The sequence below is a fragment of the Takifugu rubripes genome, chromosome 17, assembly GCF_901000725.2.
Source record: "Takifugu rubripes chromosome 17, fTakRub1.2, whole genome shotgun sequence".
NCBI lineage: Eukaryota > Metazoa > Chordata > Actinopteri > Tetraodontiformes > Tetraodontidae > Takifugu > Takifugu rubripes.
In genome coordinates this window covers 8,500,182-8,516,990 of record NC_042301.1, presented here as the reverse complement: position 1 = coordinate 8,516,990, position 16,809 = coordinate 8,500,182, and the positions used below count along the sequence as shown (strand labels likewise).

The window sequence follows — 16,809 nt, the reverse complement described above, 5'->3', positions numbered from 1 at the left end:
CAATGGAAAACATTTTAAGTTTGTGAATGGAAAATTCCTAAGTTTCAGGTATCTGTAAAAATGTGACCTGGTTATATATTTCTGTACCAACTGTTCAAAGGAGGCAAAATTGCCATCAATATACAGATCAGACAGTCAAGCTATACCTCTTCTGGACCGGCCAACAAAGACCTCATCTATTAATGAGTAAACATACAGTTTTTCGCAATTGGTGTGGCCTGAGATAAATCTCTAAGCAAGAAGGATCTTCTAAACTGGTTCCAAATCTTAACATAGTGCACAACAAAAGGATTAGAAGTAAAGTTAGAAATGAGGCTGTGTGGATGGTAACGTGGAACACAGTAGGGCTTTTAAAGAGATGGAAATTGCAGATGACCTCTCAAGATTCAGCCATTGAGCGGCAATGTTGTCATCATCGTTGCCCGTCCATTACATAACATTACTCTATTATTTACTGCCCAATAATAATACAAGAAATTAGGGAGTACCATCCTTTCCATTGAACGAGGTCTCTGACTTCTTTTATTCTGGGGCTTTTTTTTTTGTTCCAAATGAAACTTGATATCTGATTATTTATTTGGTGAAGAAATATTTAGTTAAAAAGACCGGAAGGCAATCATATACATTGCTCAAAAAAATTAGAGGAACATTTTTTAATCAGAGTATAGCAACCTAAGTTAAACTTCTGGGATATTGATCTGGTCAGTTAAGTAGCAGAGGGGATTGTTAATCAGTTTCTGCTGCTTTGTTGTTAATGAAATCAAGAACAGGTGCATCAGAGGGGCAACAATGAGATGGCCCCAAAACAGGAATGGCTTTCCAGGTTGATGCCACTGATATTTTCCCTCCTCATGTCTTTTGGCTGATTTTTTACTGACTGACTTTCTACTGCTGTAGCTATTCATTTGGCTTGGATCAACATCTCTGTTGATAGCATGGTGCGGTACCTGGACGCCACAGTGGTTGCACAAGTAGTCCAACTCCTCCAGGATGGCACATCAATACGTGCCGTTGCAAGAAGGTTTGCTGTGTCTCCCAGTACAGTCTCAATAGCAGGGAGGAGATTCCAGGAGACGGGTAGTTACTCCAGGAGAGCTGAACAGGGCCGTAGAACCATGGCATTTACTGATTGGGTAGCGTATTGCGTCACTTCCTGTCTTCTCAAGCGTTCGTTGGTTGCACTGTGCACGGTGTGTTGTATTCACTTAACTTAAAATTGAACACTTGGTGTGTTGTATTAACTTTACTTAAAATTTGAACACTTGGGACATTCTAGTCGCCTGATAACAGTGAGAAATAACCCATATTAAACAAATACAGGGCTCCGCCGACTATTAGCATTAGCATGGCCTCACCATCTGTTCACCCGGTGTCTTTGTTCAGTGTCAAATGTTGAGTTACTCCTCTGCCTCCTTCAGTGAAGGGACTAGGTGCAGAAAGTGTAGTTTATTTACGGCTATGGAGGCGAGACTTGGTGAGCTTGAGACGCGGTTCCTCAGCTTGGAGTTAGCTGGAGTTGCGTCAGGTAGCCAGGAGAAGCTAGCTGCTGCGGAGCCGCCTAGCGTAGCTACAGCTGGACCGCTAGCTGTAGCAGCCGGCTAGCCAGGGCGGCTGGGTGACGGTTCGCAGGAAGCGTAGCCCAAAACAAAGGCCCATGGTGCACCAACAACCGCTTCCCGTAGCTAACCGTTTTTCCCCACTCAGCGACACACCCGCTGAGAAACCGACCCTGGTAACTGGCGACTGTTTTGCGCTACGTGATAGTTAAATGCATTCCGGGGGCCAGAGCGGGCGACACAGAAGCCAATCTAAAGCTCCTGGCGAGAGGTAAATGTAAATTTGGTAAAGTTATTCACGTCGGCGCAAACGACACCCGGCTTCGTCAGTCGGAGGTCACTAAAATTAACAGAGTCGGTGTGCAACTACGCAAAAACGATGTCGGACTCCGTAGCATTCTCTGGTCCCCTCCCAATCTGGCCAGCGATGAAATGTTTAGTCGCATGTCGTCGCTTTGCTGGTTGTCACGGTGGTGCCCCGAAAACCAGGTGGCCTTTATAGACAATTGGAGCACTTTTTGGGGAAAACCTGGTCTGATCAGGAGAGACGGTGTCCATCCCACACGGGATGGTGCGCCTCTTATTTCTAGTAATTTGGAGAATTTTATTAGACCCAAAGTGACTTGACAATCCAGGAGCCAGACTAGAATGCAGAGTTGTAGTCTTGCACACCTCTCTGCTGCTTCCATAGAACCCTCATCCACCAACAATAATATATTTAACACTATAGAGGTATGTATGTTAGCTTAAATGAATTTACTACTCCTACCCATTTTGATTATCATATTCCACGTGTTACTGGTCGAGGAGGGGGAGTGGCAGCAATCTATCACTCCAAGTTATTAATTAATCCTAGACCAAAACATGGCTCCAGTTCATTTGAAAGCCTGACTCTTGGCATCACCCATCTGAACTGGAAGGCAGAAAAGCCACTTTTGTTGTAGTTGTATATCGGCCCCCTGCTGGGCCACATTCAGAGTTCCTATCTGAGTTCTCTGATTTCTTATCTGACTTGGTCCTTAGAACGGACAAAGTTATTATCATTGGAGACTTTAATATCCATGTAGACAATATAAATGACAGCTTAAAAAATGGCTTAATCTCATTACTTGAGTCAGTTGGTTTCGTCCAGCAGATAAACCAACCAACTCATAGCTTCAACCACACCCTTGATCGAGTTCTGACTTATGGTGTTGAGGTAGAACATGTGTCAGTGTTCCCACAGAACCCACTCCTGTCAGACCATTCTTTGATCACTTTTACATTTATGATTAAGGATTCTTCTATCCTCAGAACACAGTCTTACTATAGCTGATGTCTTTCAGATAATGCTGTAACTAAGTTTAAGGAAGCGATCCCTGCGTTGATCCCAAGACCACGGTGTGTTTCCAGAGGGATCAATCATTATAATCTTAGCCCTGCTGAGGTTGACTCTGTTGCTGAAGGTGGAGCAACCTCACTGAGAATCACGCTTGATTCTGTTGCCCCCCTAAAAAAGAAAATAGTAAATCAGAGGTGGTGTGCTCCCTGGTACAATTCACATATCAGGACCCTCAAGCAGAAAGCGCGCAGACTAGAAAGGAAGTGGTATTCTTGTAAAATAGACAGCTATCATGTAGCCTGGAAAGACTGTCTATTAGTTTACAAAAAGGCCCTTCGTAAGGCTAGAACAGCTTATTTTTCTTCTTTAATTGAGGAAAATAAGAACAACCCATGGTTTCTTTTCAGCACTGTGGCCAAATTAACCAAGAGTCACAGTGTTTTAGATCCACGTATCCCTTCTCTTAGACTTCATGAGCTTCTTCACTGATAAAGTTCTAGCTATCAGAGAAAAAGCTAACTAGGCCATCCCAACAACTGGACCAACAACTTCTCCAACGAGCCCTTAAACTCCTTCACCCCTATATATTTTTCTGAGGCATCATCGCTAATTCAGAAATCCAAGACCACCACGTGTCTTTTAGATCCCATCCGAGCACACTGTTGAAGGATGTTTTACCAACGATAGGCAGATCTTCTGGACCAAATCAATTGTTCTTTAGTGACGGGTTATGTACCCCGGTCCTACAAGGTGGCAGTGATTAAGCCGTTGCTTAAAAAACCATCACTGGACCCTGATGTCTTAGCAAACTATAGGCTGATATCCAACCTTCCTTTTATCTCTAAACTTCTATAGAAGGTAGTGGTGACTCAGTTACTGGAGCACCGGCAGAGAAACATCTTGTTTGAGATGTTTCAGTCAGGCTTTAGAGCTCATCACAGCACAGAAACAGAACTTCTTAAAGTTACTAATGATCTTCTTATAGCTTCAGATCATGGACTGGTTTCTATGCTGGTTCTGCTGGATCTCAATGCTGCTTTTGATGCAGTTGATCACAGCATCCTGTTACAGAGACTGGAACATGTGATTGGCATTAAAGGGACAGCACTAGACTGGTTTAGATCATATTTATCTGATAGATACCAGTTTGCTCATGTCCATGGTGCTCCCTCCTCATACAGTAGGGTTAGCCATGGAGTTCCTCAAGGTTCTGTACTTGGACCAATCCTCTTCACCTTGTACATGCTTCCCTTAGAGAACATTATTCGGCAGCATGGGATAAATTTTCATTGTTATGCTGATGACACTCAGCTTTATTTAACCATGAAACCAGAGGAGACAGAAGTTAGTGAAGCTTCAGACCTGTCTTAAAGACATAAAGACCTGGATGTCTTCAAATTTCCTCCTCCTTAACGCAGGAAAAACTGAGGTCATAGTGTTTGGTCCTGAACCTCTCAGGGATAGATTAGATCACATGATCACTCTAGATGGTATCTCATTAACATCTAGTCTCTCTGTGAGGAATCTTGGAGTGACTTTTGAACAAAATCTGTCCTTCAACTCTGACATTAAATTAGTCTCTAGAAGTGCCTTTTTTCACCTGAGTAACATCACAAAGATCAGGAAACTACTGATGCGGCATGATGCTGAAAAGCTAGTCCATGCATTTGTTACTTCCAGGCTGGACTATTGTAATTCTTTATTATCAGGGTGTCCAAACAACTCTTTAAGAAGCCTCCAGGTGATCCAAAATGCTGCAGCCAGAGTTCTGACAGGTATTGACAAAAGAGATCACATAACTCCTGTACTGGCATCTCTTCATTGGCTGCCTGTTAAATTTAGAATAATTTTTAAAACCCTTCTTTTGACCTACAAGGTCCTCAGAGGCCTAGTTCCTACCTGGAGGAGCTAGTGACACCTTACCAGCCCAATAGACCGCTCCGCTCTCAGAATGCTGGTCTACTTGTGGTCCCCAGAGTTTCTAGGGGTAGAATGGGGGGCCGAGCATTTAGCTACCAGGCCCCCCTGCTATGGAACCAGCTCTCTGTCCAGGTACGGGAGGCTGACTCCATCTCTATTTTTAAGATCAGACTTAAAACCTACCTCTTTGAAAAAGCTTATTGTTACTAATTCTGTAGTTCCAGTTATTATCATAGATAGACAAATGATCATAGACAGACAAATTATCATACTTAAGGGTTCGTCCAATCATTAGGTTAACATCTTAGCTATGCTTCTATAGGCCAAGGCTGCCGGGGTCCAGAAGCATGATCACCTGACAGGCCTCTGTCACCCCACTGGGTCATGGTTTCCTCTCCTCTCCTCTCCTCTCCTCTCCTCTCCTCTCCTCTCCTCTCCTCTCCATTCTATCCTCTACCTGTCCTCCCCCATTCTCCTCTCTCTACGTAGCCGGCCATCAGCAGGAGGGTCCCCCTACATGAGCCTGGTCCTGCTCAAGGTTTCTTCCTGTTAAAGGGGAGTTTTTCCTTGCCACTGTTGCTTGTCTGGGGTCAGGCCCTGGGATTCTGGAAAGCGCCTTGAAACAATTTTGATTGTAAAAGACGCTATATAAATAAAGATTGATTGATTGATTGATAGAAGGTCCTTAAACCCTCAGCATGATCGGTATATGCTCCTTTGTTCAAGGAGGAACAGGATGAGCACTGCCAGAGCCCTACGAAATGACCTCCTGCAGGACACTGGTGTGAATGTTTCTGACCAAACAATCAGAAACAGGTTCCATGAGGGTGGCCTGAGGGCCCGGCGTCCTGTAGTGGCCCCTTTGCTCACTGCCTGGCACCGTAGAGCTCGATTGGCATTTACCATAGACCACCAGAATTGGCAACTATGCCACTGGCACCCTGTACTCTTCACCGATGAGAGCAGGTTCAACCTGAGCACATGCGACAGAAATTAAATGGTCTGGAGAAGCCGCAGAGAACATTATGCTGCCTGCAACATCATTCAGCATAACTGGTTTGGTAGTGGGTCAGTTACAGTCTGGGGAGGTATATCCCTGGAAGGACGCACAGACCTCTACAGGTTAGATAAGGGCACCCTGACTGCTATTAGGTATCCGGATGAAATCCTTGGACCCATTGTAAGAACCTACGCTGGTGCAGTGGGACCTGGGTTCCTCCTGGTCCACGACAATGCCCGACCTCATGTGGCTAGAGTATGCAGGCAGTTCCTGGAGGATGAAGGAATTGATACCATTGAGTGTCCCCCACGTTCATCTGACCTACACCCAATAGAACACCTCTGGGACATTATGTTTAGGTCCATCCTGTGTCGCCAGATTGATCCTCAGACTGTCCAGGAGCTCAGTGATGCCTTGGTCCAGATCTGGGAGGAAAACCCCCAGGACACTATTCGTTGTCTCATTAGGAGCATGCCCCAACATTGTCAGGCATGTGTACAAGCACGTGGGGGCCACACAAACTACTGAGAATCATTTTGGGTTGCTACAATGACATTTTGACAATGTTTGATTTTCCCTCCTCTATAGGGTGATTATTTTCATTTTTATCAAATTATGCGGCATCATTTTGTTACTAATACATCACCTACTTTTTATCAGGAAAGATATTCAAGATCATTTTCCCCCCGTTTAGATATGATGTGTTTTTGAAGTGTTCCTCTATTTTTTTTTAGCAGTGTATATATAAAAATGTAGGCAGCATGTTCATCTTTTACTATATTAATTCTTCCACCCAAAGAGAGAGGCAGGAGATCCCATTGTTCAATGTTTTGATTCAGACTCGATAATAGGGGCTGATAATTAGCAGCATAGAGATCTTTATGTTTGTCTGTAACCCATATGCCAAGGTATTTCAATTTTTTGGGACAAAGTTTAAAGGGAAGTGTATTTAAGGATATGTCATTGTTGCTAGTGCCAACAGGCAGCAGCTCACTTTTCTGAATATTTACCTTGTAGCCAGATACTTTACCAAATTCTGTCAGCAAGACCTATTAATAGCTTAGGAAGACTCGAGAGGGATGTGAAATATATAGTAGCGTATCATCAAGTGAGACTTTATGGTCCTCCCCTGATTGTTGGATTCTTTTGATGTCAGTTTTTTGCCTCAGCGCTGAACCTAGAGTTTCCATTGCAGTCGCTGTGAGAAGAATTATTGTTGTTATTACTATTATCGTTTCAATGCTATAGTGAGTAGATTTAGAGTGTTTAAGGAGAGTTTAAGAAAAGGAATGTATGAGTGTTTGAATCAAGTATTGGAGCTGTTGTGTACCCAGCACTGAGAGGTACCATGTTCAAGGACACGAGGAAGTCGTAAAGATAGGAAGAGAAGGAATCGTGAGGTCAGATTGACATAAATCCTGTGTGCACCAAATAAAAGAGGTGAGCGAGCAGCAGACGAACGGAGTTGACAGAGGAAGCTTGAACTGCTGCTCAGCTCTCCCTTGCAAGGAACTCCTGTTGTTTGCGTGGTTGATCTGAGTCTGGTGAACGAACAGCGCGGGTGATCAAAACTTCACCCTCACATCGCGAAAAGGAATGGTGATAAGGGACATCCCTGCCTTGTGTCATGTTGAATCTTAAAGAAAGAGGATAAATTATTATTAGTATGAACACCAGCCATTAGATATGTATATAATAATCTAATCCATGATATGAACATATGGCCAAATCAAAACTTTTCCACTGTGCTGAAAAGATAGTTCCACCCGGTCAAATGCCTTTTCAGCATCAAGTGAAAGGACTTGGGCACACCTGGTGGAGATGGCTATAAAGGATGTTAAAACAGCATCTAATATTGAAAAAGGAGTAATGATTCTTGATAAAGCTTGTTTGGTCCAGTGAGATAGTGGAAGGAAGAACACCCTCCATTTGATGTGCCAGAACTTTGGCGAGTATTTTTGCCTCAGTGTTAAGGAGTGGAGTTGAGTGAAATGAATTACGCTCAAGGGGATTTTTCCCTTTTTTGATAATTACAGAAATAACTGCCTGATGCATACCGTAGTTAGAGGTAAGGTCTTAAGTGAAAGTGATTCTTCAAGAACTGACAGTAACAAAGGGCCAAGTTGGTCTGAGAACAATAAACAGCTAAAATCATGCAGGACAGTGAGGACGGTGGCAGAAACTGCAGTATTATTTTAAGAGCTCACCACCAGGAAACTTGAGGAGTATTGTTGTTGTTTAGAACTCTAATCTAACAAAAGAAAGTATTTAATTTGACACAATGTGTGAAAGATCCAGCAAATAACCTGGCATTTACTATTATCACCGTTGTCACAAACATCTTTAAGAACTGTCTCTTGAAAACAAGACCAAATATCCGCCTTTTTTGGTTGCTTTTCATGGCTAAAATGAAGTCAAATGCCATGAAACGTTAGAACTTAGCAAAGGAGAAAAATTGAATGAAGTTCTCAAGGTTCTATATTTAAATAACTGTGGTTACTTAAATATTTATTAATGTATTTATTTTCCTCATTTTACTTATTTTTGTTATGTCTTCTGTAACATACCATTGCATTGTTGACGTCGCTGCCCGTTCGTATCCGGTACAACAATAGAAGATGCTGTTTTTTTCTAAACATTTGTCAATAGATAAAAACAGAATAACGTTGCAACTACAACTCCCATCATACCGAGGGGTCACGTAGTGTTTCCACGCCTATAAAACCGCACCTGACCTGACGTTCAGCGAGCCTGCAGCTCGCGCTGGTTAGCCGGAAGCGGCTAATTGGATTTTCAGTATAAAATTACACAATATAGGCGCAACAACCTGTTCTTTTTACCCCCCAAACAAAAAAAAAACAACAGAAACAAATACATGTAATTAAAGAAATTCGCTTTTATTTGCTTATAACCGGAAACTGAAGTTAACTACAGAAATTTTGGACATGTCTTCTTTTTAAAATAATCATTAAATAATAATTCGCACGGAATGGTTCTGCTTTAACTGAATACATTTTTGTTTGCATTTGTGTTTGATAGTACGGAACCTTTAATAGAAGCACTTCTGCTTTTCTCCATTTACCCGGATCCTCTACCCGGGGCAGGAATGGAAATGTCATCATTCCCAGCTGATATTCCCGGAACATTTCCAAGGTAGCTTTCAGCATATTTTTTAGTTTACGTATGAATAGGTTCTTTTTTAAAAATGTGTTTCTTAAAAGGAACATTTTAGAACAGACGTTGGAGTCTTGCCGGTCGTTTATTTTGAAAATGCTTACAGGAAGTAGAATTGCTTGTAATCTACACGGTCAGTGATTCCTGGAATTCCCGTTAATATCCCAGTATTCCTTCACTTCTTTCGTTTTGGAGGATTCTGGCTGAATCGGGTGTGGGTCTCCTGGCCTGGGTTCCGAGGCAGGTGAGGGCCGGATGCTCTCTGCTGTGGGAGGCGGACCCGACCGGCAACGCTGCTGTACTCTCCGGATTTCAGATGGAAACGACGGGGGGATTTTGCGTCTCTGCAACTCGAACACAAATCATTTGAGGATTATTTACAGTTTAATTTAATTAACCCGGGTCACATTTTTGGTTCCTCGGAGTTCTCCCGAAAAGACGCTGAACACGTTCTGTAATTTTCCCAATTTGACTGCTGACGAACAGGACCTGTGATTAAACACGGTTCTTTTGCCGCTGCCAGTGTTCTCTGCACGTTCTAACTCGATAGACATCATCTTCACATCCAAACCAGCTGAAATGGTTCTGATGATGGACACAGGTTTGTTTCTTCGCCCTGTATAAGATCAGGAATGTCCCTTCTCTGGACAATCAAACATCTGCCCCCAATTTAAAAGAATGGCTCAGATTCCCGTGAAATTCCTGCTGCCATCCCATCACAAGGACTCCCGTTGGCGGTACTGCTAAGGTTTGTCCGTCAGATGCAAAATCTGAGCGCTCCTCACATTTCCTGGTTGCTGCGCTTCTTTGTGGCCCTCTGATGTTCTGGTTCTAAACCGACATGTCCGATAAGACGGCGCCACGCTGCCAGCTAAGGCTGGAGTGGATCCATGGATACAGGGGCCACCAGTGTCGGAATAACCTGTACTACACTGCGGGAAAAGAGGTGGTGTACTTTGTAGCCGGAGTGGGCGTGGTTTACAATACCCGAGACCACACCCAGAAGTTCTACCTGGGACACAATGATGATATCATCAGGTAAGGACAAAAAAGTTGATAATACGGTAGGAACATGTGGAACATAATTAAAATGGAACAAGACACTTAACAAAGTCCGCAGCCTAACAGGACCTAGAGGGGGACTTCAAACTATTCTGCGGTGTCAATGATATTGAATTTAGTTAATTATAGTGATTATATAAGGGTTGACATCTTTATGCTATATCCTGGTTTCTGTAAGCCATTTGAGGACATGGAGAACGTTTTCAAAGCACTCCCAGTCCAGTGTTTTATTATGAGATGACCTGGTTGATAGCTTCTCCCCAGAAAGCCATGTGCTGAGGCCATTTTCCAGTACATCTGGGTGTGCACGTCTCTGAAAACTACAAGCTAAGGGAATCCTTGAACAGCTGGAGCAAGATGACTGGATGCACATCCAGGAGGGACAGCTGGATAAATAGAGATCTCATCATCTTCTAATCATCTCTTCATTATGTCATAGCTTTCTCTCCACATGCAACCGTTAAAATGTTGGTTACTGTAATTCAAGATTCAAGAGTACTTTATTGATCCCTTTAGGGGGTGTCCACCAGGGAAATTAGCATCTCCAAAGATCTACAAGCATCTACAAAATTTCCCACCGCCATTACACCCCATTAAACCTATTAAAGATAATAAAAATATAATAAAATAAATAAAATATAATAAATAAAAAATAGAATATGAATATAAATATAAAACTATAAAAATGTTCCAGTTCTCCTGTTGGCCCTCCTCCCCCCCTGTGAGGAGTTGAACAGCCTGATGGCTCGGGGGATGAATGAGTTCCCCAGTCTGTTGGTCCTGAACTTGGGGAGGCGCAGCAGTGACTAATCAAAAGAGCAACCTTGGTGGGAGACTATTATGAAGATGGTGGACACAGTGAAGGATCAGGACGGCCTTAATCTCCTAGTTACCGAACCCCATGATGTTTCTGATGGATCCATCCAATCAAAGCAGGTCTTTATTCTTCAGGGAGTGGATGGATTTGGTCTGATGCTCATCTCTTAGATGAAATGGGCGGAGTCTTCTCCTGTCTAGTGGCTCCTTCTCAACTCTCTGACCATCCGGGGACCCAGAGAAAGTGAAGTGAGGCATCTATGTAGGTTCTATATCCTTTCGTTTAGCAAGAATTCCGCCTTTAAAACATAAAACAACACAAGACATGGCAGTGTGACATCATTTCTTGTGCAGAACCATGTTTAAATGTCAAACTCAGCCATGTTTTATTTTTGTTAAAACATGAATTTTTTTTGTTGTTGTTGAAACTTGTAAACAGGAAGTTGTAATTTAGGAGAGATCCCCTTCTCACCCGTTTGTGTTTCAGTCTGGCCATCCATCCAGACAAGGTCCAGGTGGCCACTGGTCAGGTAGGAAAAGACCCATTCATCTGTATCTGGGACACTTATGGGATGCAGACGGTGTCCATCCTGAGGGACGTCCACACCCATGGAGTTGCCTGTCTGGCCTTTGATGCAGAAGGACAGGTGAGACGCACCTTTAACATGGTGTTAGTGTTGCAAGGCTCTGCCCACACACTTTTTCTGTGTTCCCCAGCGGTTGGTGTCAGTTGGTCTCGATGCCAAGAACACACTGGCAGTGTGGGACTGGAGGCGAGGACGGGTTGTTGCCACAGCAACAGGACACTCAGATAGGGTATGAGAAAGTTTAGTGATGTTTGTCTGCCTTTGTGTATGGACTCTGAGACAGACTCTGATGGTCCCCACTGCAAACTATACAAACACACCCACACCCACACACCGACACACACACACACACACACACACACACCCACCAACACCCTCACTCGCACTGACACCCACACACACTGACTCCAACACCCCCCACCCACACACACATTAACACTCCCACACACCTACACACACAGACACCCATACACATGCCCCCCCCTGCACACACACACACACTGACACCCATACACACACCCACACACACAGACTGACATCCACACACACCCGCACACACTCATACACACCCACACACTCTTCCCCAGATGCACTGACTGACACACTTTTAGGTTCAAACTGTTCATATAGCAATGCTGCAACCGCTTATTATCACTCCTGTGCAGAACTCTGTGACCTGCTTTAACTGATGTTCTATCGCCTCAGTATAGAAAGGGACAACCTGACCATCCTGTAACACTCCATCCCCCATTTTCTTATATGTTCCTTTTGTATATATCATGCTTTGTTTTATCATGTGACACTTTATCATGTGACGCTTACACTTACGCTTATTGTAATCTTACATGTTCGTGTGCTAATATAAAATAAACCTTATCAAGGCTCACACTTTGTAGCTCACACTGCAGACATGTGGGTTGCCCTTGCAGCAAGTAAACTGAAGCTTCCATTTCTCTGAAGGCCACAGCACGGGGAAAAAACTGATCCTTTTCTCCCTAACACACACACACACATGCACACTGAAACCCATGAACAGACACCCCCCCACACATACACACCCTCACACAGTCAATGTGACAGAACAGGCTGATGAGACGTCCTCATCCAATTTCCTGTCCACAGATCTTTGATGTAAACTGGGATCCATTCCAGGTTGGCCGTCTCATCAGCTGTGGAGTCAAACACATTAAGGTGAGGCAGGAAGTCTTAATGTCACCTTGGCCATTCGTGAACTTTTCCTGTCATGTCTGTCCTGTGTGCAGTTCTGGACTCTGTGTGGAAATGCTCTGAGTCCAAAGCGAGGCGTCTTTGGGAAGATGGGAGATCTGCAGACCATCCTGTGTGTCTCTGCTGCTAAAGATGAGTTGACCTACTCTGGAGCTTTGAATGGAGATGTTTATGTGTGGCGAGGGATCACTCTGATCAGGACGGTACAGGCAGCACATGGGGTGAGTCCTTAAGAACCTTCAGAGCGGTGCGGTGCAGACCCACATACCCAGTGTGTTTATGCTGGTTTCCATATGGAATCCAGTCAGTCTTCCAGCTGTGCCCTTCAGGGTTCTCCACAGTGATTCAGTCTCTTCTGTCACCTCTGTACTCCTTCATGTCCTCTCTAACTACGTCTATATAGCCATCTCACGTCTTGCTGTGGACCTCCTGCCTGGCAGCTACATCCTCAGCAAACTTAGACCAACACCTTGAATGTCCCCGTTCAGGAAATGTCCAAAACATCTGTATGGCCTTTCGGGCTTTATGTCAAGAACTTCTAACATGCCACTTCTCTGATGTTGCCATTTCTGATCCTCTCGTTCCTGATTCAAAGAGAACCTCGGCATCTTTATCTATGCCACCTCCAACTTTGCTCCCTGTCTTCTCCTCAGTGTCTCGCCGATGGTGTAATGGTGTAATTGTGTTGACCTTATGGTTGCATTTGTATTGTAAGTGTCTCTGTCTTCACTGTGACATCAATGTCAACAATTGTCTTGTTTGCTCCAGGCTGGGATCTTCAGCATGCATGCCTGTGAAGAAGGATTTGCCACAGGAGGACGAGACGGCTGCATCCGACTTTGGGACGTGGACTTCAAACCCATCACCAAGATTGACCTGAGGGAGGTAGAGCACGGATACAAAGGTCTGACTGGGAATGGACACTAGTGGACATTCTCCTGCTTCAGTGATTCTTTGATGCTGGTTTAGATGTTCGTCTACTGCCGCCCTAACGTACACACGTTGTGTTCTTGTTTCAGGTCTGTCCATCCGCAGTGTCTGCTGGAAGGCTGACCGGATCTTGGCAGGAACACAGGACAGTGAAATCTTTGAGATCATGGTGAGGGATCGAGACAAACCAGTGTTACTGATGCAAGGTCACAGTGAGGGGGAGCTGTGGGCTCTTGACCTGCACCCCAAACAGCCGGTGGCTGTGACAGGAAGTGATGATCGGTCCGTCCGGTAGGTAGAACCCCCTGCTGTTCCTCAGGTGTTTATGTACTCATTTATCTTCATCTCATTTATCTCCACACCTGTTTGTGTGTGTGTGTGTGTGTGTGTGTGTGTGTGTGTGTGTGTGTGTGTGAATGCGTGCGTGCGTGTCTGTGTGTGTTTGTCAGGCTGTGGAGTCTTGCTGATCACACTCTGCTGGCTCGCTGTAACATGGAGGAATCGGTTCGGAGTGTTTCCTTCAACAACGATGGGTCTCAGCTGGCTCTGGGTATGAAGGATGGATCCTTCACCGTGCTGCGTGTCAGGTGACCTCAGGCTGTTGTTTGTGCTGGTTGTGAATTGGTGAAAATGTCTTTAGAACAGTTTACATTGAATATTACTGTTGCTTACGTTGTGCCGTTCCAACCTGACCAACTTCGTCTTAAACCTTGGAGGTCTGTCATGGAGGACTACCTTACCCATAATTATTTCTGGGTGTTCAGACATAACAATGTCAGAGAGTGAACAAGAGGCTCCCTGGTATTATGTCATCTTCATACTTTGGTGCATGCTCCTGTGCACACATGCATGCACACGGACATGAGAAGCTGAGAAACAGGTAAAAAATGTTATCTGGTTAAAGTTCACCTCAGGCAACATTGTTGTTGAACAGTGGAGGAGATGTCTGATGGTGGAGGCCTATGGTGTGCTGTGGTGTTACCTCAGAGATGTGCTGGTTTTCTGTTGAGGAACACAAAGAGCTTATCACACCTAGACACAGATGCAGTAACCCGTTTGATGCTGTCTTGAACAACCAAGAGTCAAGTAATCGAGTACAGCTGAGTTCTAAAGGAGCTGCCAAACAGTCACCGGATGAGGGTTCTGGAGGGATTTAAGGTGTTGTCAAGATTTTCTGAGAGTTGAGTCAGGACAGATGTCTTCTACCCTATGTCTTTAGAGACATGACCGAGGTGGTGCACATCAAAGACAGGAAGGAGGTGATCCATGAGTTGAAGTTCTCTCCCGATGGCTCCTTCCTGGCTGTGGGATCCAACGATGGCTTTGTGGATCTTTACGCTGTTGCCCAGCGGTATAAGAAGGTGGGCGAGTGTAGTCGCTCCACGTCCTTCATCACTCACCTGGACTGGTCAGTGGACAGCCGCTTCCTGCAGACCAATGATGGTGCTGGAGAACGCCTCTTCTACAGAACACCAGGTACTGAGGCCAGGGTCAAAACGTCACCAATTTATGGCTAAGTTAGCAGGATGACACAGTTCTCAGATAACTGTCTGTCCGTGCGTCCATCTGTCTATTTCTCACCTGTATCACCTAGTCTCTCCTTTGAGGCTTCACCTCTGACCATTGTTCTTTTTTGGGCCCTACAGCAGGAAAATTGGTTCCTAAAGAGGAGGCTAAAGGGATCCACTGGATGACATGGACAGGTGTGGTTGGAGCCGAGGTCAACGGTATCTGGCCCAAATACTCCAACTTGACAGACGTGAACTCTGTGGATGCCAACTACAGCAACGCTGTGCTGGTGGCAGGAGACGAACTGGGCCTGGTCAGGCTCTTCAGGTTCCCCTGCTTTAAGAAAGGTTGGACTCATTTAAAATAAATTCAGCCTGGAAGAACCTTTTATGACTGTCTGTGTTTGGTTGCATTAACAGGAGCCAAATTCAAGAAGTACATTGGTCACTCTGCTCACGTGACTAATGTGCGCTGGTCCAACGACCTGCAGTGGGTCGTCAGCACTGGAGGTGCCGATCATGCTGTTTTCCAGTGGAGGTTCTTGCCAGAGGGTGTCATGAATGGGGTCCTGGAGCCCCTCCTACAAGGTAACATCTTCTTTTCTCCCAGTTTGTGTCTGGTGGTGGAGCAGGTAGGTTCAGGCTTCTGCTGGTTTTTTCAGAGGGTTACGCCGACTCCAACAGCGGCGAGTCGGATTCAGACGTGTCCGACGTCCCAGAGCTGGATTCAGACATCGAACAGGAAGCGCAGACCAGCTACAACCGGCAGGTGAAAGAAAACCCACCATTCCTATTCGTGCGTGTGTGTGTGTGTTTGTGGCTGACACACTCTTTGCTCTCAGGTGTATAAGGAGGACCTGCTTCAGCTCAGGAAGAAGCTGATTGGTTCCCTGAAGAGACAGAAGGCTCCAGAGGAGGGGCTTCGTCTGCAGTTTGTTCACGGGTACAAACACTCACCTCCATCACTACTTTGAAGGAGGCGGAGTCTAAAAAACCTGCATTCTCATTTGATGACACTTTGCCTTTAGTCCAACCTCAGTTTACCCTGACCCCAAAGACCCCCCTGACCTTTGACCTTCCATCAATCAATCAATCATAATTTATATAGCATCACTTACAATCAAAATTGTTTCTAGGGGCTTCACAGAATCCCAGAGTCTGACCCCCAACAAGCAACAGTGGCAAGGAAAAACTCCCCTTTAACAGGAAGAAACCTTGAGCAGGACCAGGCTGTAGGGGGACCTGCTGATGGCTGGCTTGGTAGGGAGGGAGAAGGGAGGGAGAAGAAGGGAGGAGGACAGGGAGAGGAGAGAATAGCCAGAGATCATGCAAGTACTTTAATTATAACAAACTGCTGGTATAAGAGCTGGAGGCTTCTCAAAGAGTTGTTAGAAGAGGAGAGGAAAGGAATGACCCAGCTGGTAGCTAAATGCTCAGCCCGCCATTCTACCTTTAGAGACTCTGTGGATCACAAGTAAACCAGCATTCTGAGAACAAAGTGGTCTATTGGGATGATAAGGTGTCACTAGCTCCTCCAGGTAGGATGGAGCTAGGCCTCTGAGGACCTTGTAGGTCAGAAGAAGATTTTTAAAAATGAAGAGATGCCAGTACAGGAGTTATGTGATCTCTTTTGTCAATACCTGTCAGAACTCTGGCTGCAGCATTTTGGATCAGCTGGAGGCTTCTCTAAGAGTTGTTTGGACATCCT

At 44.9% G+C, this 16,809-nt stretch overlaps 1 protein-coding gene across 10 annotated transcripts in view; it reads left to right on the top strand.

Moving 5' to 3' along the window:
- The first annotated feature begins 1,532 nt into the window (after positions 1-1,532).
- Positions 1,533-16,809, top strand: part of eml6 (EMAP like 6) — a 29,463-nt gene continuing 14,186 nt past the window's right edge. For 2 of the 10 annotated variants that reach the window (XM_029850479.1, XM_029850477.1), the window contains exons 1-15: positions 1,752-1,827; positions 8,837-8,950; positions 9,167-10,009; positions 11,337-11,496; positions 11,567-11,665; positions 12,559-12,627; positions 12,699-12,884; positions 13,432-13,567; positions 13,683-13,884; positions 14,043-14,180; positions 14,813-15,069; positions 15,240-15,449; positions 15,522-15,689; positions 15,764-15,870; positions 15,944-16,044. In XM_029850479.1, the coding sequence (XP_029706339.1) occupies positions 9,813-10,009; positions 11,337-11,496; positions 11,567-11,665; positions 12,559-12,627; positions 12,699-12,884; positions 13,432-13,567; positions 13,683-13,884; positions 14,043-14,180; positions 14,813-15,069; positions 15,240-15,449; positions 15,522-15,689; positions 15,764-15,870; positions 15,944-16,044 (2,030 nt within the window). In that variant the 5' untranslated portion in view covers positions 1,752-1,827; positions 8,837-8,950; positions 9,167-9,812. Of the gene's footprint in view, positions 1,828-8,836; positions 8,951-9,024; positions 10,010-11,088; positions 11,112-11,336; positions 11,497-11,566; positions 11,666-12,558; positions 12,628-12,698; positions 12,885-13,431; positions 13,568-13,682; positions 13,885-14,042; positions 14,181-14,812; positions 15,070-15,239; positions 15,450-15,521; positions 15,690-15,763; positions 15,871-15,943; positions 16,045-16,809 lie in introns of those variants that run through there. The other 8 variants (XM_029850484.1, XR_003891497.1, XM_029850481.1 and 5 more) reach the window with 8 other exon arrangements.